The sequence below is a fragment of the Phacochoerus africanus genome, chromosome 2 (genome assembly GCF_016906955.1).
Source record: "Phacochoerus africanus isolate WHEZ1 chromosome 2, ROS_Pafr_v1, whole genome shotgun sequence".
Classification (NCBI taxonomy): domain Eukaryota; kingdom Metazoa; phylum Chordata; class Mammalia; order Artiodactyla; family Suidae; genus Phacochoerus; species Phacochoerus africanus.
In genome coordinates this window covers 134900250-134927798 of record NC_062545.1, presented here as the reverse complement: position 1 = coordinate 134927798, position 27549 = coordinate 134900250, and the positions used below count along the sequence as shown (strand labels likewise).

The 27549-nt window shown below is 37.4% G+C and overlaps 2 protein-coding genes across 2 annotated transcripts in view; one reads left to right on the top strand and one right to left on the bottom strand.

Annotated features, from left to right (window-relative positions):
- The window catches only part of LOC125120767 (translation initiation factor IF-2-like), a 74485-nt gene extending 71155 nt beyond the window's left edge, over positions 1-3330 (bottom strand). Inside the window, exon 1 of the mRNA XM_047769197.1 lies at positions 2441-3330. Coding sequence (XP_047625153.1) covers positions 2441-3330 — 890 coding nt within the window. The remainder of the gene's footprint in view (positions 1-2440) is intronic.
- Positions 3012-27549, top strand: part of SPRED1 (sprouty related EVH1 domain containing 1) — a 110515-nt gene continuing 85977 nt past the window's right edge. The window contains exon 1 of the mRNA XM_047766762.1: positions 3012-3490. Coding sequence (XP_047622718.1) covers positions 3459-3490 — 32 coding nt within the window. The 5' untranslated portion in view covers positions 3012-3458. The remainder of the gene's footprint in view (positions 3491-27549) is intronic.

Here is a 27549-nt window from a genome sequence, read left to right as displayed (position 1 = left end):
TTAGTGTTTGTTTCCCCAATTATCTCAACTTTTAAAATATTTATTCAAATCAGGATCCAAATAAGGTCTCACACAATGCATTTTCTTGTGATGTCTTTTGTACCTCTTATAGTCCAAACACTGGGATAGACAAGAGCAGCTGCTGATAGTCAGACTAGAAGACCCCTGGGCTCTGAGCCTTATTGTAGGACCATTTCTGATGGTTTCAGGGTAGATGACTGAGCGCTCTGGCCATAGAAAGAAAATCTTTCTTTTAAAGTTGGTAACAACAACTGAGTGAGAGGAGAGAGTTACAAAGGCACCCTTTAAAGAAGAGCACAGAAGGGTCCTGAGAGTAGCCCAGGGAACACGAAAGGCAGTGAACGGATTGTTGACTGTGCTATCATTTATTGATGGCTTGCTAAGGACCAGACCATGTGCCTAGCAAGAGTGGGACATGGAAGAAAACCAATGGTTATTTGTTGAATGAATGAACAAGGCTACTGAATACTTTACACTGAAACTTCAGAGCAACTGCCACCATTTTGTCATGGAATTTATTATATTATCTGTTTTGTAAAATCAAGGTGAGAGTGAAGACGTCAGCTCTCAATCTGTTCCAAGTACTTTATGTATACTATCGCCTAATTAATCAGTACAGCAGTTCTATGAGTTAGGTACTATTATCCCCATTTCATACAGGGACAGAATGTAAATAGCCTGCCTAGAACAAAAATTGTCTAGAATACAAATTATAACTGATGGGACTTGATTCAAATCCAAGCAGCCAGTGTGGTGAGCAGCAGTATTGGAAGGAGAGGGGGCAGTTCCAACACTTCTAGTCACAGTTTCTTTGCAGGAACAATATGAAAAACATAGGTTCAGAGACAACTTCTGACTATTGCCTATCCCCTTTACCTCTTCCTGTCACTAACACTACCCCTTCCTTGCCCTGAGAAAGGACAATTCCGCTGCAAGACAAGAAGCAAGAGTTATATAAAACCTCAGAAATCAACGGGAGGGTCTTTGGGCAGACTGATTCAACTCCTTTATTTATTCCTCTAGGATTGACTAAGCACCTACAATGTCCAAAACACTATATAAAGGCTTGGTCCAGACTCTCTGGAACAGCAGTCCTGAAACTTCCTGGAGATGGATGGCAAACGAGTGCTGACTTATTCGGCAGTCTCCCACTTTTTCTTTCTCAGGAATTGTTCTATTCCTCAAGGCGGCAGGAGCAGCAACTTTCGTCCTCAGGTCGCACAAACCCAAGGAGAGAAAAAAAGCACTGCACACAGAGCCATACTGATACCTAGGGAGATGCATCAGAAACTTGGGACTCAGTCCACCAGGCCTGATCCAGTACAGGCTGCCTTTCTAGGTAGGTAAGAGATAATAGAACTTGCAGAGCCAGGAGCTGAGTCCTCTGGTCCGGCAGACCCTTAGACTCTGGCCCAAACCCCAGTAGGTTTCTGTGCAAAAACCTTTTGAGCTGAATGCATACATTGTCCTCTAACATTGCAAACGTGACAGCTGCCTATTGAATAATTGTTCCGCCTCGGTTTAGAGCAGTTCGTGCGTGCCACAGAGGCATCTTCTGCGGTATAGTTATGCAACCTCACTCGCAGCGGGAGTTATTTCCTGTGCTTCTGGCTGCGCCAGATTCATATAACACGCCTACCCAGGGCTTCAATGGAAGTCGTTCTCCATTAACAACCACGCTAGCTTTTTGAGATGAATACCCCGCACAGAATACCCCTTGCTCAGTAAGAATTCAAGGTATTTAAACTCTTTCTCCCTCTCTAACACACACACACACACACACACACACACACACACACACACACACACACTCCTTCAGTGCATGCAGCTAGGAGACTGCAGCAGTGCAACCAGAGGGACAGCAGGAGGAGCTCTCTTTGTACATGTAGTCCCTTCCCTCCAACCCCCACCAACTAAAGATGAACTCATGCCAGTTCCATTCTTTGCTCTGCAAGGAAAACACACACACACACACACACACAGCTGAACAGAGGAGCTGAACAGAGGAGCCTCCATTGCCTCCTTGAGCACACTGTCATCCTAGCCTCTAGGTTCAAACAACCCGGATATTCCAAAGCGAGTTAAGGAGAGTACCGCACCGCCACAATGCAACCTCCGTAGCTGCTCCCGGTGCAGCTCCCACCCCCGCCTCCTTCCGCGGCGTGCCAAGAGTTTGGAGCGCGCGCACGCACACGAGCACCGTGCCTGCGTATCCCTCCGCCTCCCTCCTCCTCTCCCCGCTCTGTGGCTCGACAACGATTTGGGAAATGAAGGGAGGAGGGGAACTACTTTCCTGAAACTTGCTATGCTGCACACGACTTCGAGTTGCGGTGATTCGTCCTGAGGTCGCAGCTTTTAGCCCTCCTACCCACTACACCCTCACAGCCCGGTCACCCGGCTCGGCCACCCCGCCCCGTACCCACTCTGGTTCTCCGGGAAGCTGGCGGTGCGGGGAAATCGCCAGGGACTACTTCGCCTCCTTCTCCCGCGGGCGCCCCCGGTTCGGGCAGCGGCGGCGGCGGCGGAAGGAGCGGGCGGCGTGAGCGCTTCCGCCGCCCCCCTCGCGGCTCCCCTCTGGCGGGCGTGAGGAGCTGACCCGCCGAGCTGCTGCTGGGCGCAGGCTGCTGGGGGACCCGCGGCCGCTCCCTTGCTTTCCCGACGCTTCTCGTGACCCTGCCCCTGGGGCGCGTCGCTCTTCTCCGGCCCGGCTGGGGGCGGTCGGTTCGCCTGCCCCTGCCTCACACGCGTCCCGCCGCCCCCTCCTCCCTCTTCTGGAACCGTCCCGGCCAGAGCGTGTCTGGAGGAATCCGCCGCCCTGAGGCCCCTCGCCCGCTTCTGCTCGTCCGGAAGGACCGGCCCGGTCGCCGCCGGGGACTGAGGGCAGCCGACCGCGAGGCGGGAGATGGTGGGGTGGGCTTCCGCAGGACCGCGCTGCCGCCGCCCGGAGCCTGGGCTCGGCACCCCCCCGCCGGCCCCCACCGAGCGGAGCCCTGCTTCCTCCTCGCCGCATCCTTGAGGGAAGCGCCGCCTCTGCTCCTGGGTTCTCCGCCCGCCCGCTCCTTCCTGGCCGGACCCCGCCGCGCTCCACCCCAGTGGCCGGAGGAGCAGCTCTCCAGTCTGCCTTCGCAGCCCCCCTGCCTTTTTTCTTCTCCTCCCACCCTCCCTGGCCTCCTCGGATCTCTTGGCTGGGCGCTGAGGCGGGCGAAGAGGCTGGGGTCGCCACGGTGGAGGTTGTCGCCGCCACCCCCCTGCGGGGGTGGCCGGGGTTCCCGGCTGGGGGGGTACCGTTCCGGGTGAGGCATCCACCATGGTGAGGCCCCTGAGCCGCTGCCCCCGCGCCCCCCCGGCCGCCGCTGCCTCTTGCCCCTCGGTGCTGCTGCTGCTCCTGCGTCTGCTGTTGCTCCTCCATCTCCAGATCGGATCACGGTGAGGGAAAGATGAGCGAGGAGACGGCGACTTCTGACAACGAGTAAGCACCTTACTGATCTTGATTACTTACCACCCCTCCCATAGCCCCCTTCCTTGGCACTCCCCCAGACCCCTCAGAGACTTAGGTGCTTGCAACCCTGGAGAGTTCGGTGCATCTTGCTGTGGAGAAAACATTTGTTTTTTTAGCCATTTTATTTAATGGCTGCACCCCACCCCCCTCACCCCCACCCCCAGCCTTTAGTTGCTTTCATCTGGGGGAAGGTATTTAGTGTTGGGCTGGGATGGCAATTGTGCGCTCGGGAGATGGAGTGCTGTAGGTGCATGGAGGCGGGGTAGAAATTACCCCAGTGCCTGGAAGACCTCTGGCCTGTCGTTTTTCACTTTAGCATGCCGGTCAGCATACCTTGAATATCCGTCCTGCCTCCTTTATAGCAGTTTCTTTCGGAAACTAACGTGAGGGAGCACCTCCTGCCGAAAACTGCTCTTGAATCTTAATTCGATGAGTCAGTGACTCTTAAATACCGATTAAGCCCCCCCCCCCTTTTGAACTTGTGACCTGTAGGATTCTTGTAAAAAATGGGGCGAGGGAAACATTTTAATAATTTAATAGCATTAAGGACACCTTGAGTGTGGGAGATGTTAAACTATACTGTTTTGCCTTGCGAATGCTGGACTTGTCTTTATCAGGAGCGTAGAAGGATTTTGAACGCTCAGCTATAAGGATTTTTATCTCTCTCAGCTGTATTTTGAAACACGCCATTTACGTTGATTTAACAGTGTTTACATTGCTGACCTTTTTGATGACTTCATTCATTAACTTCTAGAGCATCCCGGCTTAAGTTCTCGTTTATTTGGGCTGTCCTTATGTTTTCCAAACGAAATACTGTGCCTTTAAAATATTTTGCTTTAACGTAACAGCTGCCTGGAGGAATAATGATGCGGCAACCGCTTTCTGTTGAGACGGGATTTAATTCCATGCAGCTTATTAGCATCCGTTTCTTGTAATTAAATTCAGGTTTTGATAATCTTTGGAGGGTTATAAAGAGTTAAGTGAGTTATAAAGAGTTAAGTGAGTTAGGACTAGTAGGACGCATTCCTTTAAGTAATGTGCATTCCTCAAGTCAGACCTTTTTGAGAGAACTTTAAAGTCCGAAACCTAGGCTTGTTTAACGTAAAGTAGCTTGAGAAATGCCTTGCAGCGTCCCCCCACCCCCCCAGCGCTCTCTTCTGCTGAGCGGGTGTGGGAGAAGGTAAATTGCTGCAGTGTCAGTGCAGTCTGGAAGCAGAAGTGGCCGCCATGTTCTCTCTCTTTTTGTGAATCGTTCTCATTTGCATAGCACACTCTTCATTCATAAAAAAATAATTAAACATCCATCACCTTGGACATCTTGAAAGGATTTCCCAAGAAAAAAATTCGAAGCTCAACTGTCTGCCTTGCTGTAGATTTTTGAGTTCAGAAAGTAAGGAGAGTTCGAAGTTATAGGTTAAATTCAAAAATAGACGCACACACAAACAACTACCCCTGTTCTCAGAATGTTGACACAGTTATGTGGGAAATATCAGTTCGGGGAGGTGCTGGGATCACGTGATCGCGTCCATTCATAAAATACCTGGCTGTCCATTCACAGTGCTGTACACTGTCTCACTGCCTTCCGCAGATTAGACCTACTTTGAGAGAGATCAAAAAGTATCTCAGATAACGCAAAGTTAGTAGAGAAAAACTGCTAAAAATCCTGAACAGATTGACGATATTTTTTCTAGTATCGTCTTTTAAGAAAGTAATCTGGATTAAAATGTTAAGCTCTATGTTGGTGGGAAAAGACTAATTACCATATTTAAAGTAAAATATTAAGTATCTTCTTTTTGGATGTAGCTAATAGAAAAACTGATAGGGGAATGTGAATTGACACACGTGTAAAATATAATTTTTAAGTGGGCTCTTTTTTTTTTTTTAACACTTTTCATGAACAAATTGAGAGTGCAAATTTTGGGTGTAGTGATTATCAGTGGATGATACAGCTGTTAGACTGAAAACGAGTAAATATTCCTGGTGATTTAATTCCAAAGATGTTGATGTTTGAAACACCTAATGGCAATTTTTACTGGTCCCATTACCTTTAAAAAATATATGTATATATATGTGTATGTATATATATATACACACACACACACACACTCAGTATGGGTCAATTTGGAAATTATCTCACTCAGCCAGACTTTTAGAATTCTATTTTTGCAAATTTATCCTGTTTTATTGGTAAATATTTCCTTACTAAGGGTTTTGTTATGTTTTGTTAGGTAAAGAATTATATGTTTTAGCATGCAATATTTTGCAATGAGATATTCTTCATAGGGACAAACTCTTGGGGGTTTTACTTTAAAATTTTTTTTATTTTAGTAAGTGGTTTGTTCTTCTGGTAATGAATTTTACCAGCATTGTTTGTTCATTAGCTGAACCCCAAAGAGTGAACTTTTTTGTAATGTAGACTTTATCTTACAAGTTTATATATTTTGTCTTTTAATGTACAGAGTACTGTTTTGAAATGTCACTTTGTTACTTATAATCATATATATTATGAAGAAACAAGAGAGGTAGGTTATGGCAGACGCCCTTAAAGCCTTAGCATAGTTTAAAACTGCTTTGAGATAGGAATTTTATTTGGCCCTCTATGTATTTTTTTCATTTTCTTTTCTCTTTTTTAAATCCACAATCAATAGTTATTTAATTACAGTAGAGAGTGTTCTTAACACTGGAATGTTTTTTTCACCCAGTTTTGACCTTTAAAAAGAGTGAAAATCACCAATATTTTGGAAAATCATTAACCTTTTCCAGATAGCTGTTGTGATTAAAAAGGCCAGTAAGGCCTTTAGAGGCCTTCTTTTGAAATCATCTAGTACCTGCTGTACTTGAAATTAAGTTCTTTGTAGGGAGATGAATAGTTTTTAGAGGTTGATTGTGAGTATATGTTTAATCAAGAATTACTGAAAGATCTGTTATAAGTCTGTAACACTTTGTCTTGTGCAATGCCAAGTTTGGGGAAGGATTGGTGAAAATCTCCTTTTTTTCTCCAATCTCCAGTAGGAATTGGAACTGCATTAATAGTGCCATTAAAAAAAACAAATTTCTCCACGCAAGAGTAATATTTTATTTCAGATAGTGTACAAAATTCTTTAAAGTGAATAGGTAATAGCTTATTTGAATTTCTAACATTCAGATATGTAATCAAAACTTTTCATATGGTGTTAATAATCATATTCATTTATTGGATTTTTACTATGTGCCAGGCACTGTGATAAATTCTTTACAAGCATATAATTTATGTATATACATGTATTTTATATAGAGTAGAATTGCATAGTAAGTAGATACTATCTTATCTTAACATATTGTGAACATTTTCCTAGGTCTTTAAATATTCCCTAAAACATAATTTTTAATGGCTACATTATATTCAGTGTGTAATTTTAGTTTTAATTAATCTCCTATTTCTGAACAACTCTGCATTTGCTCCTGAGTTCTATCCTTATCAAAATCTCTCTTTCTCTTGAAATAGTTTAGGAATGGAGTAAAAGAGATGCAGATTTTAAGTTGCTTTATTCTATTAAACCTCCCTCTAGAAAAGAAAATTCACTGTATGAGAATTCTTATCCCTTGAAGTGTCCTGTTCTCTTTGAAAAAAATTTTGCCAATTTTAAAGGTGGAAGTGACATCCTGTTCCTATTTTTAAAATGTGCTGGATAGTAAAATAAAATTGATTTTTAAAAAGCAGAAAACTCATTTTTGGGTAACTGAACTGTTTAAATATGTTATAGACAGAATTAATCATACAAAAGCCATTTGTAGATAATTTATTTAACTTTTACCAACTTTTATGCAGTATGGTTTAATGTAAAGAACATTGGAGTTGGAATTGAGAAGTGAATTTACATCCTGACTGTCACTAATTTATTCTGTGATTCTGGGCAAGTGACAGCCTCTGTAGCCCTCAGTTTGCTCAGTTGTAAATCAGGGAATTGAACTAGGCATCATTATGGGCCCTATGCTAAATTTCCCTAACATAATAGTGATAGACACATTGCAAGTCATAAGACTTGTAACATACATATTTCTTAATCAATTTTATTAGATTATTGTAGTTGACATATGTAAGCAAATGAAAGACTTATGGTAGAGATATGGTAGGAAGATGAAGTAGAAGCAGAAATTTTGAAGAGCCAAGATAAATTTGGAAACAGTTGGTGCATTCATAATCTTTTAAGACTTTCTTATTTTGAGCTTAATAGCCATGTGTCTTGAAAATATATATACATCACATATGGAGAACTTTGTAGTGCTCTCCCCCCCTCCTTTTTAAATGAATATGGTCTCTGGATGAATAAGTGAGCAAGAGACTATTGAGCTTAAAATCAACTTGGGTAGTAAGATAACAAGCCTCATACTTCACTTACTGGACAAAGTAAGCCTTTTCATAATATTATGTTAAACATTGAAAGATAATTTCACATTTATTTGGTATAAGAAGTTAACTCAGATAATGAATTTTTATTCTTTAATATTTAGTTTAATTCACTATTTCAAGTTTTATGTCATAGCTGCATCTCATTTTAGAGTCCAGAACCAAAATCATTACATATCCGCAAGATGTTGTTTTTGTGGCACTTGGAATGGTTTGAATGGGGGAAAAAAAACCAAAAAAAATATTGGTGTCTTTCTGTTTAAACATAGTTCATTGTTTTTGCTAAAGTATAGTTCTAGTAGTGGAACTCAGACTGAGGTGTTAAATTGATTTAGACATAGGGTCTTAAAATTCAGAGTTTTTACTAGTCTCTAACTGAAACTTGACAACTTTCATACTTGAAGGAAACACCAGCAAACTAGCAGCAGTAGAGGTGCCTGTGATAGCGATTACATTAGTATCCTAGGGCTGGCAAAACAAAGTATCATGTACATGTCATGGTCGTCTTCTCTTAAGGATAGTATCATTGGAATAGGAGTTGACTCTACTCCAGTATGACCTTTTCTTAACTAGTTACATCTGCAGTGGCCCTCTTTCTAAATAAGGTCATATTCTATGGTACTGGGGGTTAGGGTCCAACCTAATTTTTGGAAGAATTCAGTTCAGGCTGTAACACCAGTAGAGAAATCAGATTTTTCTTTTCTTATAGTACAATTACTGTTTAGTTTTTATAGATATCTTGAAATAACACTTAGAGTCATTACTAGTTTGAAATTATTATAGCTATTAAACCGTTAGAGCTTATATTTCAATATGTTAATACAAAAACATATATTAGTATATCAGGTTTAAAATACTTGATAATTATTTCAATATAATTTACTTCTTTGGTAATTTTAAATATTTTGTTTTAAGCCTTTTTTTTCCTGAAGAAGGGGTCATCGGCTTCATCAGACTGCCAAAGAGGTCCATGGCACAAAAGGTTAAAATCCCTGCTATAGACTGAGGCCCTGAAGGCTGAACCCACAGAGAGTGGTATAAAATCAGAAGATTTAGAAACATGAAGGATAAGATGAACAAGTGCAAGATAGTGCTAACAGTTCCAAAGGAAGAGATAATAGGGGAGAGGAAGTATTCAGAGATAATGGCTAAGAATTTTCAAAAGGTAACAAATTAAACCCAGTTCAGTGAATTAAAAACAACAAAGCCTATAGTCATATTGGGTTTATCATAAGATTGCAAGAATGTCAACTTAAGAAAATCAGTGTAGTTTAATCATGTTTGAAGATTAAGGAAGAGAAATGGTACAGTTTTAAATGTCAGATTGTCATTTATCATTGCCCATAGTATGGAAGTAAATGTCCATAATTTATAGATTTATAATATAAATGTTCATAGAGATTTTATTATTTTTCCGCTTCTTAGAATTTTAGACTTAATTTTTCTGATTTAAAATGAGAGTATTGGATTTGATCAACTTTAGTGTTTTAGTTCAAGAATCCTAAGTGATTTTCTTTGTACTTCTGAAATCCACATTTAATAGATTATTCATGTTACTTGTAAATGTAGGATTGACTTGTAGAAATTACCTTGTATCTGAAGTTTTAAAATCACCTAGGAAAGCATAGAGTACAAAGAATAAGCTTTGGTAAATTCAAGAGTAATTGGAAGTTAAATTTTAATCTAGTATCAGTTTTGTTATTTTACTTTTAAATGTCATCTGTAAAACAGGGATTATAATATAAAGGCCATTATGACTTGGAATGTAGAATATAATTGTTTTCCTGGTAATATACAATGATATTGCTTATGATTAAATGCAGTTTGTCTTTACCTAGTTAGAGATTACTTTCACAAATGCATGGTATTTACTAATGGCTTCTCTGTTTTTAGTATGCAGTAGTTGGATTACCAAAATTTGGATGGAATTTAATGAACTGTGACTTTTTAAATGCCTTTTTTTTTTTCAGAGTTCTTGTAGTTTTTAACCACATTAGAACATTAATGATTAACTTTGGCATAAAATCATGAAAGTTTTTTTTACTGTTCTATTGTGAATTACATTGATATTTTGAGATTGGAATTAGGTTTCAATTCTGGGTTTGCCCCCGTAATGATATGTAAAAGCATTTCAGAATTTTAGTTACTGAGTTGTATATGTGGTTTTCTTAGTTTTTCAGTGCGGATACCATTAGTGATTTTTTCTTCAAGGATTTTCAGTTCTAGTGACATTTGAATGCCTATTAGGTAGGCACTTGACTTTTTTTAGATCTGGAGATATAAAGATGAGTAAAACCTCTTAACTGCTTTCACTGTCCAACAAGGGAACTCGATCCCTCTGAAATGTGCTGAGTGTTTTGCTTATGAAGTTCTTCAGGGCTCAAGAAGAAAGTAATTCTCCCTTTGGTGGTTGGCACAGTGGGAGTAGCATGTGAAGGAAGGCTTCAGAAAAAAGATGTCATTTTAAGAGTCAGCCAGAGATGGGGTCAATGGAAGGAGGACAGGCATTCCAAAAAGAGGGGAGAAAAACAAAAACAAGCATAAAGGGAGAAAAGGTAAGTTTGAAGAAAAGCAGCAGCTTTTTGGATATACTTGTTTGGAGGAGCAGGGGAAAGGGAATAGGAAAAGTGTTGGGGGGCCAGATTGCCCAGTAGTCTAGATTTGTGCTTAAGTATTTATCAGCCTCCTTGGGACAAAGGGTGGTGGGTAGGCCAGATGAATGTGACAGAAGTTCCTGGAAATCAGTTTTTCTTGCAAAATTGAGGAAACTTTAACTTGTCAGTAATAACACTAATTTTAAACAGGATGCCCATTAATTTTTCAGACAAAGCACTAATTGTTCAAAGAAAATTTATTCTTTGAGTTACCCTTCTTCATGCCTCACCGAAATCTTAGGTCAGTAAGGATACTTGATGAAAGCACCAGCTTAAGTCTTGATCATGTAGGCAGTGGGGAACTGTTATTTTAATTAAGTGAGGTGGTGATACCAAGTTTGTGTAGAAAGCTGAATACTGGGACTTGATTGGACAACTGATAAGGAGAAGAGAAGGAACTGTAATTAATGGGGAAGATGTAATAAGGTAAAAAAAAAAAAAAAACCAGGTGAAAGTAGTGCATTTGGAACTGTTGGGTATGAATTTGAGGCAGTTCAGATGTCCAGTGAGTATGATTACTTCAGCGGATGTGAAGGAAGGAGTAGGAAGGTGCAGGATGGCTTTAACGTTTTAAATTTGGGCTGCCGTGAGCTTTTAAATGAAGTGGGAAGAGGCAAGAGAATTTTTTAATGGGAAAATAATTTTGATCTTTTAAAATTTGTGGGTATTTTAAAATTTGCTAGGTATCAATTAGAAAACATCTCATAAGTGTTTGAAGTGTAGGTTCGGTGCCCACAGAAGGTTAAGAGAGTAGAATTCGTGGTGACTTGAGCATATGTAATACAGGCATACCTCATTTTAGCACACTTCATAGTTACTATGTTTTCTACAAAAAGAAGCAACTTTGCATTGAGCAAATCTATTAGTATCATTTTTCCAACAGCACTTGCTCACTTTCTTTGATGTTACTGTGACTTGCTGGAGGCTCAGATGATGGCTAGCTTTTTTAGCAATAAAGTATTTTTTAATTAGGGTATATACTTTTTTTTTTTAGGCATAGTGCTATTGCACACTTAGTAGATTACAGTATAGTGTAAACATAAGAGGGAAACCAAACATTGATGTGACTGACTCACTTTGTTTCAGTGATCTGAAACCAAACCTGCAGTATCTCCAAAGTATGCTTTTAGTTCCAGCCAGTGGGAAATGGCCCAAGGAGGATATTAAGTAGTAATAGAAAGGTGAACAGTGAGAAACAGCAGTGTTTTTAAGGAGAGTGAGAAGAGACATCAAAAGACTGAAAAGTCTTATAAGGTATGAAAATTCAGAGAGAAAGTATGAAAGACAAAATGGGAAGTGATGAAGTGGAGACAGCAAAAAGTAAGATTATGTTTATTCAGGAGGAAGTGAGGGGTTGAAATTATCTGTTGGATGAGGTGATGTCAGTAACAGAGAGGAAGAATAAAAAAGATTTAAGGCAAGGTGGATAATTGGGAGAGGAAAGCCCAGGAAAGAGGAATCTATCAAACTGTTTTACTGCTTGTGTTAGATACTGTGGTAGATTTAATCCTTCTAATGACCATGTGAGCTAAGTATTATCCATAGTTTACAGATGAGATAACTGAGACTTAAGAGAGGTTTAGTAACTTGCCCACAGCCACACAAGGGAGTAAGTTGTGTAGAACTGAGATTCAAATTGCCCTGTATTTATACCACACTGTACATCATATTTAATGACCAGACTAAATTTTAAAGAAAAAAATAAGCTTGAAGTGATAGGTAGACAGAATTGACAGCCATTTTGAAGGATTGGACTGGAAGTTTTGGTAAAGTTAACGTGTGTAGAGTGGAAGTAAGGAAAATTGAAGATTTTGATCAAAGAATGCAGACTCCAAAGTGATAACATAGAAGATTAAAGTAGAAATAGGTTGTTGGTATAGAAGAACCAGAATCTGCTAGGATATTTTAAAAGGTCAGTAGTATGGCTGGTTAAGTTGCTGGGTTGATACTGGAAGTTGAGGTGGAGAAGAATCCTGAGCCAGCACCAGTGTGTTTAATAAGTGTGAGATGAGCTGCTCGAAGTGGGGTATGAATGTTGACACCTGCCTCTACAATTTAAAGAGATAGGAGTAAGGATTTTAGAATTGGACATTGAAAAGGAGGGTATGAGGGGAAGGAGGCTAAGAGAAGGGCTCAGATAGGAAGAGTTGAGAGTATTGGAAATGATAGGATCTCATGTAATAAAGGTCCTATCAGGAATGAGAGGGGTTGGGAATTAGGAAGTAGAAAAGAAGATAGACATGTGAATAAATTATCCAGATTTGGATTTTATTAAGAACTTTATGGGTTTTTTTTGAAAGGCTAAGATATTGACTGATAATTGTAGGGCTTTGTCCAAATAAATTATATTGTCTTTGACAGAAGGTTTTGTATTTTAGGGGTATTACAGTCCTAATATCATTAGAAAAGGCCTTTTCAAAACAAAACTCACTAATTGAATTTTTACAATTAACTTGGTGCTCACAATTAACATGATCCTGTGGTTATTGATGACTGTTGCATTAAGACTTTGGCAAATTATATAACCTGTCTTTGTGTTTGATTCTCCATCTGTAAAGCTAGGATAACATGTCCCTACTTCAGAGGGCTATTAAGATAAAAGGAACCTCCTCTCCTCCCAATAACATTTTTGGGTTGGAGATAAGAGAATATTAAAAAAGAACTTTCAGTTCTTGAGGACCAAGGTACTATGTTCATGAAATAATCAGTACTTATTTTCATTTAGCCTGAAGGTAGGGTTACTTTAAAAAACAAATAAACAAACAAAAAAAACCAAATTGACCTTTATTTATTGTACTAAAGTCTGAGGGTTACTTTTTAAGAATGATTATTGACCTTCTGAAAAATTGTATTTCAGTTTAAATGTTAGAAAGAAGCTTTTTAGAAAAACTTAAAATCTGAGAAATCTGAACATTCCAACAAACAGAAAATAACGTAAATCTATTTTGTGAACATTTTAAAAGCAGTTTTAATACCTGAGTCTGTTTTGGAAGTACATATAAATAGACTTGACATCTCTCCATCACTTTTACTGGAAAAAGCTATCTTTCTTAGAGTTGAATGAAGGAGCTTTCAAATTATTTCAAATATGGAACACAGAAGTCTACTTCATGGGACAAGGGTAGAGAAGATTTTTTTCAGGTTATTAAAGATTCAGACATTTAATTTTTTGCAATTGTTAATCAACTAGTATCACTGTTAACAGGTGAGTTAGGCTAGATTGGCTAGCTAGAAGTTCATTGCTTGTGGTTTAGTGCTGACTTTAATTTGAACACCTAAAGGTCTGTAAGGTTATGTTCATTTTATAGTCATCAACAACTGAAGCAAAAATTTGTTGATATTTTGATTTAGCCTATGCTTAGCATTATTCTGAAACTATAATTTGATAATTCAAAAATAATAGCTTTAGGAACATAATTATTGAAACTTGGTTTAGTCATGAATTTGAAGTTGTTTATGAATCAAGATCTTGAATGAACATAAATCAGGAACTTAAAAATAGGATGAAAAATGTATATGCTTTTTCTCTTGAGAATTATTGATCCCCAAAATAAAACTTAACTTAGTAAAAGCTAAGAAATTATAACAAATAATTTTAATAAGTAGTATATCAAATTAAGGTAGTCTTAAACTCTGTATTATGATTATTTCCAAAGGAAAGGGGAGACACAGGAGATGAATGAGTGAGACAAGCTAGCCTCTAATCACCTTAGTTTTCCTTAGCTGTTTTTCCTCATCTTGATACTTTAGGAGAGAGCAAACTTAGCTTCTGAGTTTGCCGAAAAGAAAAAGAATTTATCTGATGTTATATAGACCCTATTGTTGTTGAGTCTGAAACTGTGAAATGCCTCCTAGGTTCCAGCATACATCAAATAAAAGTAGCTTGATTTAAATAATTACTGGCTAACTTCTAGTCTTTCCATTTTTGCATTTACCCTGTCTCAAGTAGATTTAGCTAGGTAATTAGGAAAACAGTGAAACTGAATGAATTGTTTTAACTGACTGCTGTTGTCTGAATGTTTGTTTCCCCACTAATCTCCTGTACTGAAATCCTAACCCCCAAAGATAATGGTGTAAGGAGATGGGGCCTTTAAGATGTGCTTTAAATCATGAAGATTGATGTTCCACAGAGATCCCTAGCCCCTTCCACTGTGTGAAAAGTCCCTAGCTATGAACCAGGAGAAGGCCCTCACTCAGCCCTGCCTTTGAAGGGCTCAATTTTGGACTTCTCAGAAGAAGCCCTCAATTTTGGACTTCTCAGCCTGCAGAACTGTAAAAAATAAATTTCCGTTGTCTATTAGCTACCCAGTCTGTGGTATTACGTTACTGCAGCCCGAATGGACTTTGCTTTGGGAAGGACAAGGAGCAGTGATTACATCAAAGAAAGAACAAAATCAGTTAAAAACCCAGTGTAGTTTTCACTTGCTTCTAGTTACACACAAGTACATTATTACTTGTTTTAATAGTGTATGTGTGAATATTTATTACTCATTTTTATGGGATATAATTGAATCTCTATCCTCATAGTATTTTTTTAAGCAATCATCATTTTAATGCCTGTAATAGTTTATCACATTGTACCTTGAGGGTTTTTTACATAGCTCCCAGTATGTAATTAAATGACAGCTAATATTTGAGTGGTTACTAGCATTGTCTTTTTTTTTTTTTTTTGTCTTTTTGCTATTTCTTGGGCCGCTCCCACGGCATATGGAGGTTCCCAGGCTAGGGGTCGAATCGGAGCTGTAGCCACCAGCCTAGGCCAGAGCCACAGCAATGCAGGATCCGAGCCGCGTCTGCAACCTACACCACAGCTCATGACAACGCCGGATCGTCAACCCACTGAGCAAGGGCAGGGACCGAACCCGCAACCTCATGGTTCCTAGTCGGATTCATTAACCACTGCACCACGATGGGAACTCCCTAGCATTTTCTTAAAATCATTTGATGGATTTAGTCTTCATAACTATTTTAAATATTATTACTATTGTTACCCCCATTTACAAAGATAAAGAAACTTAGGCTTATTGAAGTTAAAAACTTGGCAAAGATTACACAGCTGGTGGACTCCAAAACCTGTACCCTAAAACAGTAGTTTTTAAACTCTTGACTGTATGAGTAACAAATACATTATACTTTTTTGACACAGTGTACAGGCATACATGCATTTATACATACACAAACATGTACACAACCTTTCATAAAACAACTTGGACTTACTCTGTTGCCATAGGCTGACTTTTGTGTTCTAGTCCATAGAGAAGAATTATATATTTTAGAATATTTTATCCATTCTGTATAAAAACTTCAGGCTGGTCAAAACCCTTGTAGTCAGAAGTCTCCTGTTCTGAACTGCAGTGCAGTATATGGGATATCGTCCTCAAAGAATGTACCTCCTTATTGGAACTGAAGACTTATTTACATGTATGGTCAGCTTATTTCATGAAAATAAGATGAAATACTGAAAGGATTTTCAGGGGAGTGCATTGCAAGGTTGGGTTGTGAGGAATTGCAAGGGAACTTGGATTTGAATTGCTGTGGCTCAATTATAGATAATAAATGTTACATCATTGCCTGTCAGTTTTCTTCATTGAAGTGCCCTGATTGATAAGGGAATGCATCCCATAGCAGCCTTTAAAAAGTGTATAATTACTTTGAAATCTAGTAAACAATCTAACATATTTCATCTGTATTACATTTTAATCAATAATAAAGTTGTATTTTCAATATGAACTGTTTCTAGTTATTTATACTAGGGGAAAAAAGGAAAACTTAACCCTGAAATCTTTGCGTATTTATAACCTATGGCATTATATATTTCTAGCTTGTGTGGCACATTCCTGGAGGAAGTGTACTCTGGTGAAAGGCAGTATTGGGGTGCATTAGGGTGTTGCTCAAGAGCAAGACATGATTGTGCACCGTAATTATAGTAGCTGGCATTTTTAAACAAAAAGCAGGAACATATGGATCCAGCAAAGATTAATATAAACTTTTTGAAGTACAAAAAAAACAGTATAGTTACATTGTAGAAAACCTGGAAAATGACAGGAAATTACCCGTACAAGAAATTTTCTTTTTTTATGTGCTCATTTAAAAAGTTTTGTAGAGCCCCCAAAATATCTAGAAAGGATCTTACTAAAATGTGTTGTTTCTATTAAAATATCATTCAATTTATGTAGATAGTGAATTGCCTGTGTTGGAAGGAATAATTATATTAATTGGCACACTAAGAACTCTTCAAAGCTGTATAGAAAAGAAAGAAAAAGAAAGTCAGATTATGTCAATTTTGCCATTTACCTGTGTGACTTAGAGCAAATCTTTTAGTGACTGAGCATCTGTGCTAATGAAGATGGTAATCTTTTCTCATCTATAAATTATTTTTGCATGAAAATTATATAAACATAGATTTATGTGTGTATGGGTTTTGATTTACTTATGGGGAAGAGGGTTTTCTAGAGGATTGAAATTTTAAAAAGAGAAGTAAGGCAGAAGGCAGACAGAAAAAGAAAAGCTTTGCACAAAACCTTAGGTAGAGGAGGAAAGCTGAGTAAAGTGAACTTAGGCCTTAGAATTGAAACCTCTGGGTCTTTTTGGGGAACTAAATGGGATCTGTACACACATAAGGAGTATAGCTCAGTTAGAGGTTATATAACCCATATATTGTGATGCAAAATGTCTACATAGGTTATATAACTGAGTATCCATTCGAGTGGTATGTTAAATGGACTGGAAATGCCCTTTTAAAATATTGGTAAAAGAAAATTTGTTATACAAGACCCAGTATTTTTAAAAGATAATTACAATATTCTGTCCATTATTTGAGCTTGCTTTCCTATCACTTTATTAATGAAGTTAGGATAATTATAAATAGTATTTTTGTAGGCTCGTATGTTAAAGAAAGCAGTGTTTGGCACATGATAAGCACTAAGTGTTTGCCATTATGCATTCAGATATGACTAGTCTCTTACATTCTTTCAAGGATTGAAGTCTCTTCCTCAAGAGAGGAAGAGTTACAGTCATAACCTTATCACCTTAGTTGAGTGATTCCTGCCTGCTTTTGTGCATCTCTAGCCTTTGAAATCATTAGACTATAAAGGAATTGTAGAAAATGTTTTTACTACTAGCTTTTAATTCATTATCTCTCAGACCTTTCCAAATGTTTCTATTACTTCACTGAAATACTTTTTTTTTTCCTCTCTGCTAAAATTATCCTTATTTCCATTTCCTACCATTTGGGCCTTACTAGAATCCTTTGAGAATCTAAAGCAGTGCTTCCAATAGAACTTTCTGTGATGATGGAAATGTTCTGTTTGTGCTATCTGGATGGTGCTACTGTGTGGTTCTGTGGCCTGAGTACTTGAAATGCGGCTTGAGGGACTAAGGAACTACAATTTTAATTTAATTTAGATAGCCACATGCTGCTAATCATTCCTGTTTTGGATAGCACAGCTCATCAGCATTTCTAAGCCCTTCAGTCCCAGCAAATATTTGAAAACAGTTACATGCTCTCCATTCAGTTTTAGCCAAATTTGTTGAAGAAAGTTCTAATTTTTAAAATTGGAAAATAGCTAGAGGTAATGCGGCTTTTTCCAAAGTGGGGAGCCTGTCCCTTGTATGTAAAATAATTTTATATGTTTCACAGATGTGGCATTACATTAAATTGACAAATTATTCCTTTCTCAATACTTTTTACATCTTAATTAAAAGTTTATTTGTGTATGTTTGTTTTGTTAATAAGGAAGCAGTGATAATCACCCTCAGTCTCTGGTATCTCTGGTAGTTAAGCCAATACTGTTTAGTTTTTAATATATTAAATTTTATGGTTACCATCTATTTATGGCTTGTGATGGGGTTTTTTTTTTTTAATTGGCTGTAATGATTAAAATCTTCCTTTTTAGGAAGAACATTTTTTGGATAATACATGTGATACACATATAAAGCAAAAAAGTGATGAAGGTAGTGACTGTCAAAACAGAACCAAATTTGTGACATCCTTTTCTAGAAGGTAGTGACTGTCAAAACAGAACCAAGCTTGTGACATCCTTTTCTAGTGGAAGGAGAATTGATTGGAAGGGCATTAGGAGTCCTACTGTGCCACTAGTTTGCTGAGATGGCCTCTGTCTTTTTTAGGTGTGGTTTCTGCTTGAGGGAAATGGGAAAGAGTTTGGTTTAGAGTGAGAAGAGATTTAAAATTTAAAAAAAGTTATTCTGTAATAACTTCTGATTAATCATACCATTTTGGATAGTAGCTAACACACATTAAGCATTTTGCTATATGTCAAACATGAACTATCTCATTTAACCCTCATTCTAAAGCAAATTACAGTTAACCCTCAATTAAAAAAAAATAAACTTCAGTGCATGAAATTGAACTAATCATTATCTTGCTTCATACTAGTCTGTTACTTTTTTGTTACATGACAAATACCTACTCAGAGTACAATCCAAGAATCAGGACATAAATGATAACCAAAATCTACCAAGTGTGCTTCTGTTATATTCCTTTAACCTCTTTTTAGAGGTTACTCTAATGTGAATTGTGTATTTACCATTTCCTTCCTATTAAAAAAGACTTTATCATACATATGTATGCCTAAGTGTCTCATTGTTTTTTGAACTCTAAAAAATGAATATATTTATACATATTTACTTATGTATCAACTCCTAAACTTGACTATTTTCACACTCAGTAATTTAATTAATTAATTAATTAATTAATTAATTTATTTATTTATCGTCTTTTTGCCATTTCTTGGGCCGCTCCCGCGGCATATGGAGGTTCCCAGGCTAGGGGTCCAATTGGAGCTGTAGCTGCCAGCCTAGGCCAGAGCCACAGCAACTCGGGATCCAAGCCGTGTCTGCAACCTACACCACAGCTCACGGCAACGCCGGATCCTTAACCTACTGAGCAAGGCCAGGGATCAAACCTGCAACCTCGTGGTTCCTAGTCGGATTCATTAACCACTGAGCCATGTCGGGAACTCCCATAATATATTTTATTAAGATGTGTCCATTCTTTTTGCTATAGTTTTTTATTCATTTACCCTGCTATGAAATACACCATTGTGTGAAGTTACCACAATATGGACGATCTGTGGTTTAAGGATATTTGAGTTATCTTCAGATATTTGCTGTCATGAACTTTCTTTTTTTTTTTTTGCTTTTATAGGGCTGCGAGTGCAGCATATGGAGGTTCCCAGGCTAGGGGTTGAATCAGAGCTGCAGCCTCCGGCCTACACCACAGCCATAGCAACACCGGATCCGAGCTGCATCTGTGACCTACACCGAAGGTCACAGCTGCATCCCTAACCCATTGAGCGAGGCCAGGGATCGAACCTGCATCCTCATGGATACGAGTCAGATTTCTTTCCATTGCACCACCATGGGAACTCCCTACTGTGAACATTTTTGTAATGTGCTTCTGATATATATGTCCCAAAGGTTCTCTTTGATATATATTTAGGAGTAAAATAGTTGGATTTAAGATATGTTGTAAATTTTCAAGTTTACAAAGTAATCCCAATCTGTGTCCCCAGATAATTCCAATTGGTACTTTTACTGGCAGTGTAAAAGAATGGGTATGGAAATTGCATTTTCTATAACAGATGATTTTGTTTGCTTTATTGTTTGAGTGCTCACTATGTTCTAAATACACGAATTATTACATTTTAAAAATCCTGTGGCCACCTTATTGGGTTCTGTTACATCTGTTTTATAGGTGAGGAAATTGAGGCATGATGGTGTTAAACTAGTAAATGACAGGATTCAAACTGGTTAGGTTGGGGTACAAAGTCCAGCCTCTGAGCCGTTGTGATATTTTATCACCTCAAATACATATTTATACATTCACCCTCTCTTCATTTTTACCCTGTCCCCGTCAATTTCATGGCGCTTAGTGCTTGTGATGGTGAGTGTTGGTTTTTCTATCTTTATATTACTATGTGTTAGAACTTCAGTTTCCCTACTGCAGGAACAAGTAAAATGGCTCAGATAAGTCCTAGCATTTTTGGCTTGAATATTGTGTAATTTGAAATAATCTCCTATATAGTTCATTATTAATTCCAGAGTAATCTTTTATTCACATTTTCTTTTTTAATAATAAAATATGAAGTAGTTTAGAATGATTTATTTCATCGAATAACTTTATTTAAAGTTAATTCTTTGCTTTTTTATAGAATATTTTTTAAAAATTCTGACATGGACATGAATGTATACTGATTTTCACATCAGCTTTTGTATATAGATCTCTTGAACTAAATGGAATTTTTTTCCTTCAACTTTTATAGATAATGTCCTTGTAGTTTTATTTTTTATTTTTTGTTAAGCTGACATCTTTGTCAGTCATCTGCTAGATGCTTGCGATATGTTTTGGGTTTTGTTTTACCTTTTAGGTACTGAGTTAATATGAAATATTATTTTAAAATTATAATTCTAGTGATAGTTGAGAATTTATTGGCTTGATGTTGAGTGACAAAGTACTAGACCCAACAGTATACACCTAATTATCCATATATCTTGCCAAAGTAGGGTATTATCTAAACCTCAAATGTTAAAATGTTTAGGTTGTAAAAATGATATTTAGACCCATTTTAGTAAAGAAAATTCTATTCAAATCCATTGTGTGTGTGTATGTATTGCATATGTTAGTGGTAGTTCAATGTTTCAGTGCACTGGGCCCTGAAGGATTGATCACATGTGTGTTGGAGTGGTAGGCTGATAGAAGCAGACAGACAGATGGAGATCAGGATGTTTTAGCATTTATTAGTCATGTGTAGTCCTTCTTCTGGATTTTACATTGCTTTTAGGTTTTTAGTCATTAATGTTGATACTAACTGAAATAGCTATAACAAACATTTATTGAACATTCATTATATGCCAGAGAAAGGATTGGAACTAACATTTTTGAGATTCCATTTGTTAAGACTGGAATGGGTATGTATGTAGATGAGTAACATCTGGATTTTTGCCTTCATGGAATTCTCAATCCAATATAAGAAATAGGTAATTGGTCCTTTGGTAGCGAAGGACTTGATTCCCTGCTAGGGGAAAGTAGAGTTGTGCCTGAAGAGTGAGGAAGAACATTGAAAGTAAAAATTACTTCATTTTGAAGAGACATGTTTACATATTAAGCATAATTTTGTGTGTAGTTCAGTAATCTAGTGATCTGACAAAGTAGCTACAGTCTTGTCTTTCATTTACTTTGAGGTTTTTATAGAAGGATAGATTGTGTAAGAGAGGTAAAAGATTTAGTGTCTTAACAACTTAGACCTAAGGGTAGATGATTATTGTGAACTTAGTCTTTTTATAACTTTAGACTTTATGTACTATAAATAAAATTCTATATTAATGTTTATTTTTAATATGTGAATGAGTTTAATCTTTTTAAAAATCATTTCTTTGATGAGCAAGAACTTTTTTATTGAAGTATAGTTGATTTAGATGCTGTGCCAATTAATGCTGTACAGCAAAGTGACCCAGTCATATATATATATGTATGTGTATATATATACATAAATGTGTATATATATATATATGTGTATGTGTGTTGTGTGTATGCATACACACACACACACATTCCTTTTTTTTTTTTTAAGTATTCTTTTCCATCACGGTCTTCCCAGGTTCCGTGTGCTATACTGTAGAACCTCATTCCCCAGCCATTCTAAATGTAAAAGTTTGCGTCCACTAACCCCAAACTCCCAGTCCATCCCACTCCCTCCCCCTTCCCTCTTGGCAACTACAAGTCTGTTCTCTATGTCTAGGGGTCTGTTTCTATTCCTTTGTGCCATATTTTAGATTCCATGTATAAGTGATATCAAATGGTATTTGTCCTCTTTCTGACTCACTCACTTCACTTGGTAAGAGACTCTACCAAGAGACTCTAGTTGCATGTTGCTGCAAATGGCATTATTTTGCTCTTTTTTATGGCTGAGTAGTATTCCACACCATGGGGGGAGGTCTTTTTTGTTTGTTTGTTTGTTTGTTTGTTTAGGGCCACACCCACAGCATACAGAAGTTCCCAGGCTAGGGGTCATATCGGAGCTGTAGCTGCCGGCCTACCCCATGGCCATAGCAATGCCAGATCCAAGCTGGGTCAGTGACCTGTACCATACCTCACATCAATGCCGGATCCTTAACTCACTGAGTGAGACCCGGATTGAACCCACGTCCTCAAGTATAAGTATGTTTAGTTACCACTGAGCCACGATGGGAACTACTGTACCACACCTTAATCTGTTCATCTGTTGATGAATATTTAGGTTGTTTCCATGTCTTGGCTATTGTAGATAGTGCTGGAGTGAACATAGGGGTGCATGTATCTTGTCTAGCAAGAGCTTTGAAATGGATAATTTGTACTGTTTAGCTTAGTTGGGTCAGATATTACATTAGTAAGAGCATGAGATGTGTAAGTCAGATAAATGGTTCAGACAGCCAAAATTTCTGTTAGAAAGACTGAGGGACATTTTAAGTGAAGTACATTGTTGTGGTTCCAACCTCCTCAAATAACTTGTTATGAACTTAATGAACAAACTGTAATTTTTCTTTGTTTCCTCTTAATTATTTATATTAAAATTTGGAGATTTTTAATGGGACAGAGAGGTCTAGGTGGACGCATTGAAGGCATTATATAAACATGCTGGTCTGTCATTGCTTCTTACCAGCCTATAATCTTTAGAATTTTTTTCTCTGTTATATACTAAGGAGCTGCGATTCAAAGATATGTGGCAGTTATTGGTGAAACAGATATAAGCTAGTCTTCCTCATATTGCTGTGTTTCTTCAGAAATGTGTGTGTATATACAATCTCACATTGAAATAATAATTTCCCTACAAAAATATGGGAAAAATATACAGAGAATATCCATGTATTCTTCAACCAGCCTCCTAAAATGTTAACACCTTACATTGATGTAATGTTATCTGTTGACTTTGTTCAAGTTTCATCACTTGTTCCACTGATGACCTTTTTCTAGTTCAGAATACAGTCAAACATCACAAATTGTTAAGTATTCACATCTCCTTCATCTCCTTTAGTCTGAAATATCCCTTTGGTCTTTCTTTCATAATTTTGAAGTTTTTTTGAAGAATACTGGCCTGGTATTTTGTAGAATGTTCCTCAGTTTGGATTATTCTGATGCTCACTCTTGATTAAATTGAAATTAAACATTTCGGGCAACAACACTATAGAGTGAAGGTGTCCTCATGCCTCAGGAGGTCTGTGATGGTAATATATCCCATAACTGATGATAGGAACTTCAGCCATTTGGTTAAGATGCTCTCTGCCAGATTTCTCAAATGGTAGATTCTTTTTGTAATAAGCGTTTTCTAGGGAGAGATACTTTGATACTACGTAAATATCTTATTTCCTGTTATATACTTGCTCACTGTTTTTAGCATCTGTTGATGAGTCTTGCCTGTTATAAATATTGTGATGTTTTTTTCCAAATGGTTTTTATTTCCTTCATTTCTTTCACTTGTACTTCTATAGAGGAGCTTTCTCTTCTCCCCACATTTATTTATTTATTTTTATTAGTATGGATAATAATCCATTGCTGTCACTATTTTGATGCTCTGTTGTCCCAATTTGGCCTTTGGGAGTCCCTTCCAAGTTAGCTTTTGTGCCCTTTTGACATGTTGCTTCATTTTTTGAGCACTTCCTTTTTGGCTTCACAAGATGTTCTAGGCTGATCTTGTATTTATCCTGCCACCATTTTAGTCATCTTGTTTATCCAAGGAACTCTGGTTTCTTTTATTGGAGAATTATATTTAGAAACTATTATCTGAGTGGTAGGTGTGCTTATTGGTATTAGGATAAGGCTGGAGGTACTAACCCCATTTTATAAATGAAGAAAACTAAGCTGTAGGTTAAAGTCTTGTTCATAACACCCAGATAAAAGTGATAGAGTTAGGACGTAAACTCAGGCTTTTTCAGTCCTAGGTCCAGATTTGTCTACTTACTCTCCTATATTATTATAGTTCCTGCCTTACACTTGTCTTTCCATTAATTCTTTAATTTCCTAGCAAAGACAGGACACAATCTAGTTCTTGATATTCAAGAAGATTATTTGCTAATAATAAGTATAGCTTTTTTTTTTTTTTTTTGGTCTTTTTGCCTTCCGCTCCCGCGGCATATGGAGGTTCCCAGGCTAGGGGTCCAATCGGAGCTGTAGCTGCCTGCCTGTGCCAGAGCCACAGCAATGCGGGATCCGAGCCACGTCTGCAACCTACACCACAGCTCACGGCAACACCGGATCGTTAACCCACTGAGCAAGGCCAGGGATTGAACCCACAACCTCATGGTTCCTGGTCAGATTTGTTAACCACTGAGCCACAATGGGAACTCCTAAGTATAGCTCTTTTAATACAAAATTATTACAGTTCAAAAATATGTATTATATGTACTGTTATGGGTAAGGCAGTATGCTAGACATTGGTAGTATTTGAGTATGTGCATATATGTTTTGTTTTGGGAGTGCATTGTGCTGATGCGGTGTTTTTTGTTTGTTTGTTTGCTTGCTATGGCAGTTTTTTCCCTCAGTAGATAGTTAAGGGGTTGAGGAAGGTAGTATGGCTACTGTAAATTAATTGGTTATCCTTGAATCCAAATGGCTTGGTGATTTAAATATTATATATAAATTATGCTAAATAAACATATGGTATTTAGATTTATATATATTTATTCATATGTTCCTCCTTTTCATACATTGCCACTTAATAATTTTAGTAGTATTATGCAGCTAATAAATGATATGTTTGCTAAGCACCTAAGTAAGTACTTTATGTTCTTGCCTTTTTTTTCCTCTTTTCAGGGCTGGACTTGCTGCATAATGAAGTTCCTGGGCTAGGGGTCAAATGCTAGAGCGGTATCTGCAACTGATGCTGCACCTTGCAGCAGTGTGCTGAATGGATCCTTAATCCACTGAACAAGGCTAAAGATTGAAACCTCATCTTCATGGACACTGTCAGGTTCTTAACCCACTGAGCCACAATGGGAACTCCGTGTTGTTGCTTTTAATTCTTAAAATAGCTTTTTTGTTTGTTTTTTCATGGTTGTCTATCCAGAATTTTATTTATTTATTTTTTAAATAAAATATGGTTGATTCATAATATGCCAGTTTCTGCTGTATTAGAATAGCTTTTTGAGTTATTTTTCCCATATTCCACATGAGCAAAGGACTTAAATTGACTGGCAAAGGTCATAAAGCTTACTAAATGTCATAAGGAGATTTGAAATCCAAGTTTTATACTGCCTACTTTGTGAAGTACTGTTTCTATTATATATGTATTCACAATTTCAGAGTGTCCCTTAGTTTTTATGTTGAGGGTTTGATAGACAAGTCTATTCTGTATACTTCCACAGGGGATTTTAAGTTCATTCTGCCAAGATTGAAAGCCCAGCTCTGTCACTTGACCAGTTGTGATCTTGGACATTTGCAAATCATGTCTGTAAAATGAGGGTAATAATTATATGTCTCTTGGAATCTTATTGTGAGGATTAAATTTAACCCATGTAAAGTATTGAACTGCGCAAATACTGAAGCATTGGCTGTTTATTAATAGTAGTAGTAGTAGTTGTGGTCACTGAAGTTAAAGTAGTAATTAATTAATGTTCATTCTATAGGAGGAGTTCCCTGGTGGCCTAGTGGTTAGAATTCAGGGCTTTCATCCCTGTGGCCCTGAGTGCAGTTCCTAGCCTGGTAACTGAGATACCACATCAAGCTGTTGCACACTGTGAACAACAAAGAAAGAAAAAAAGAAAAAAAAATAGTTCATACTGTAGAATAAACACCAAGTAATAATTGACAAATATTTATGGTGGACTACCTGGGATAATTTTATAAGTCTTGGGTATTTCATGGAGTCAAAGAAATTTAGAATGAGGAATGATTTTGATTAAATAGCATCTTGTCTCTTTAATTTTTTTGGATGAGGGTACTAAGTCCTGAATGATAAAAATAACTTGCCCAAAATGTTATAGTTGCATTGTATGGGTCTAAGTGGAAACTTTGACTTTATGACTGTTAATGTTTTTTTTCACTGTAGATTTTTTTCCCCACAATATGTCCATGGAAACCCAAATCTCTGTTAAGGGAGATAATTATTTGGTGAATGTCATCCTCTTTATTTTTAGGAATCATTGATACTAGTCATCAACAATAATTCCTAAAATACAGCTAACGTAAGTTGGAAGAGAAATGTCTAATTTGCCTCTTTAAAGGGATATGATAGCATAATATTTTTAATTAGAATCCCTTTGTTAATATCAACAGCAGGTCAGTGAAAAGGCATCTCTTTCAATTCAGATCTTCATGCAGTGAGCTGAATATTGGCAAGGAATAGTTTATTTAGTTTTTGGGTGAGTTGCTTATTTAATTTTTAGGAAAAGTAAAAGATGCAAAGGAGGTAATAACTATTTATATTCTTATCATCCAGAGTTAATCATTGTTTAACCATCTTGTCCCAGGTTTTTTAAAAAAATCGATTATTGATTTTGTGATGGTAATTTCTGTTGAGTTAGGCTACTAGATCTATTTTATCTAAAAATAGATGAGAGATGAAAATGTGGTATTTTAGCCTCAGTTATTTACGACGTTTGGTTGGGCACTGTATTTAGGAGGTTAATGAGTCTGTATGAGGACCACCAAACTACATTTTCTTTGTAAGCAAAAACAATTATTTGTAAAACCAAATGAGTTGGAATGAATAGGTGCAAATTATTTAGCATTTCTAGGAACTAAAAGAACCACTTACAGTGTAAACTTCTGACCATCATGCAGGAATATAATTGATAATTGTAGGATGGATGGCACATTAAAGGAGAAAGCACAGGGAATTGCTTTTTGTGTGAGTGAGCTTAGCCCATCGTCTACCATCCATATCTGAAAGGTTATTTTTTCTTTTGCCCTACACACATAGCTGTTGTGATGAACTCATAATCTAGCAGTATGATAAGGTAATTAGAAACAAGGTTAGATGAGGAAAAGTCATAGG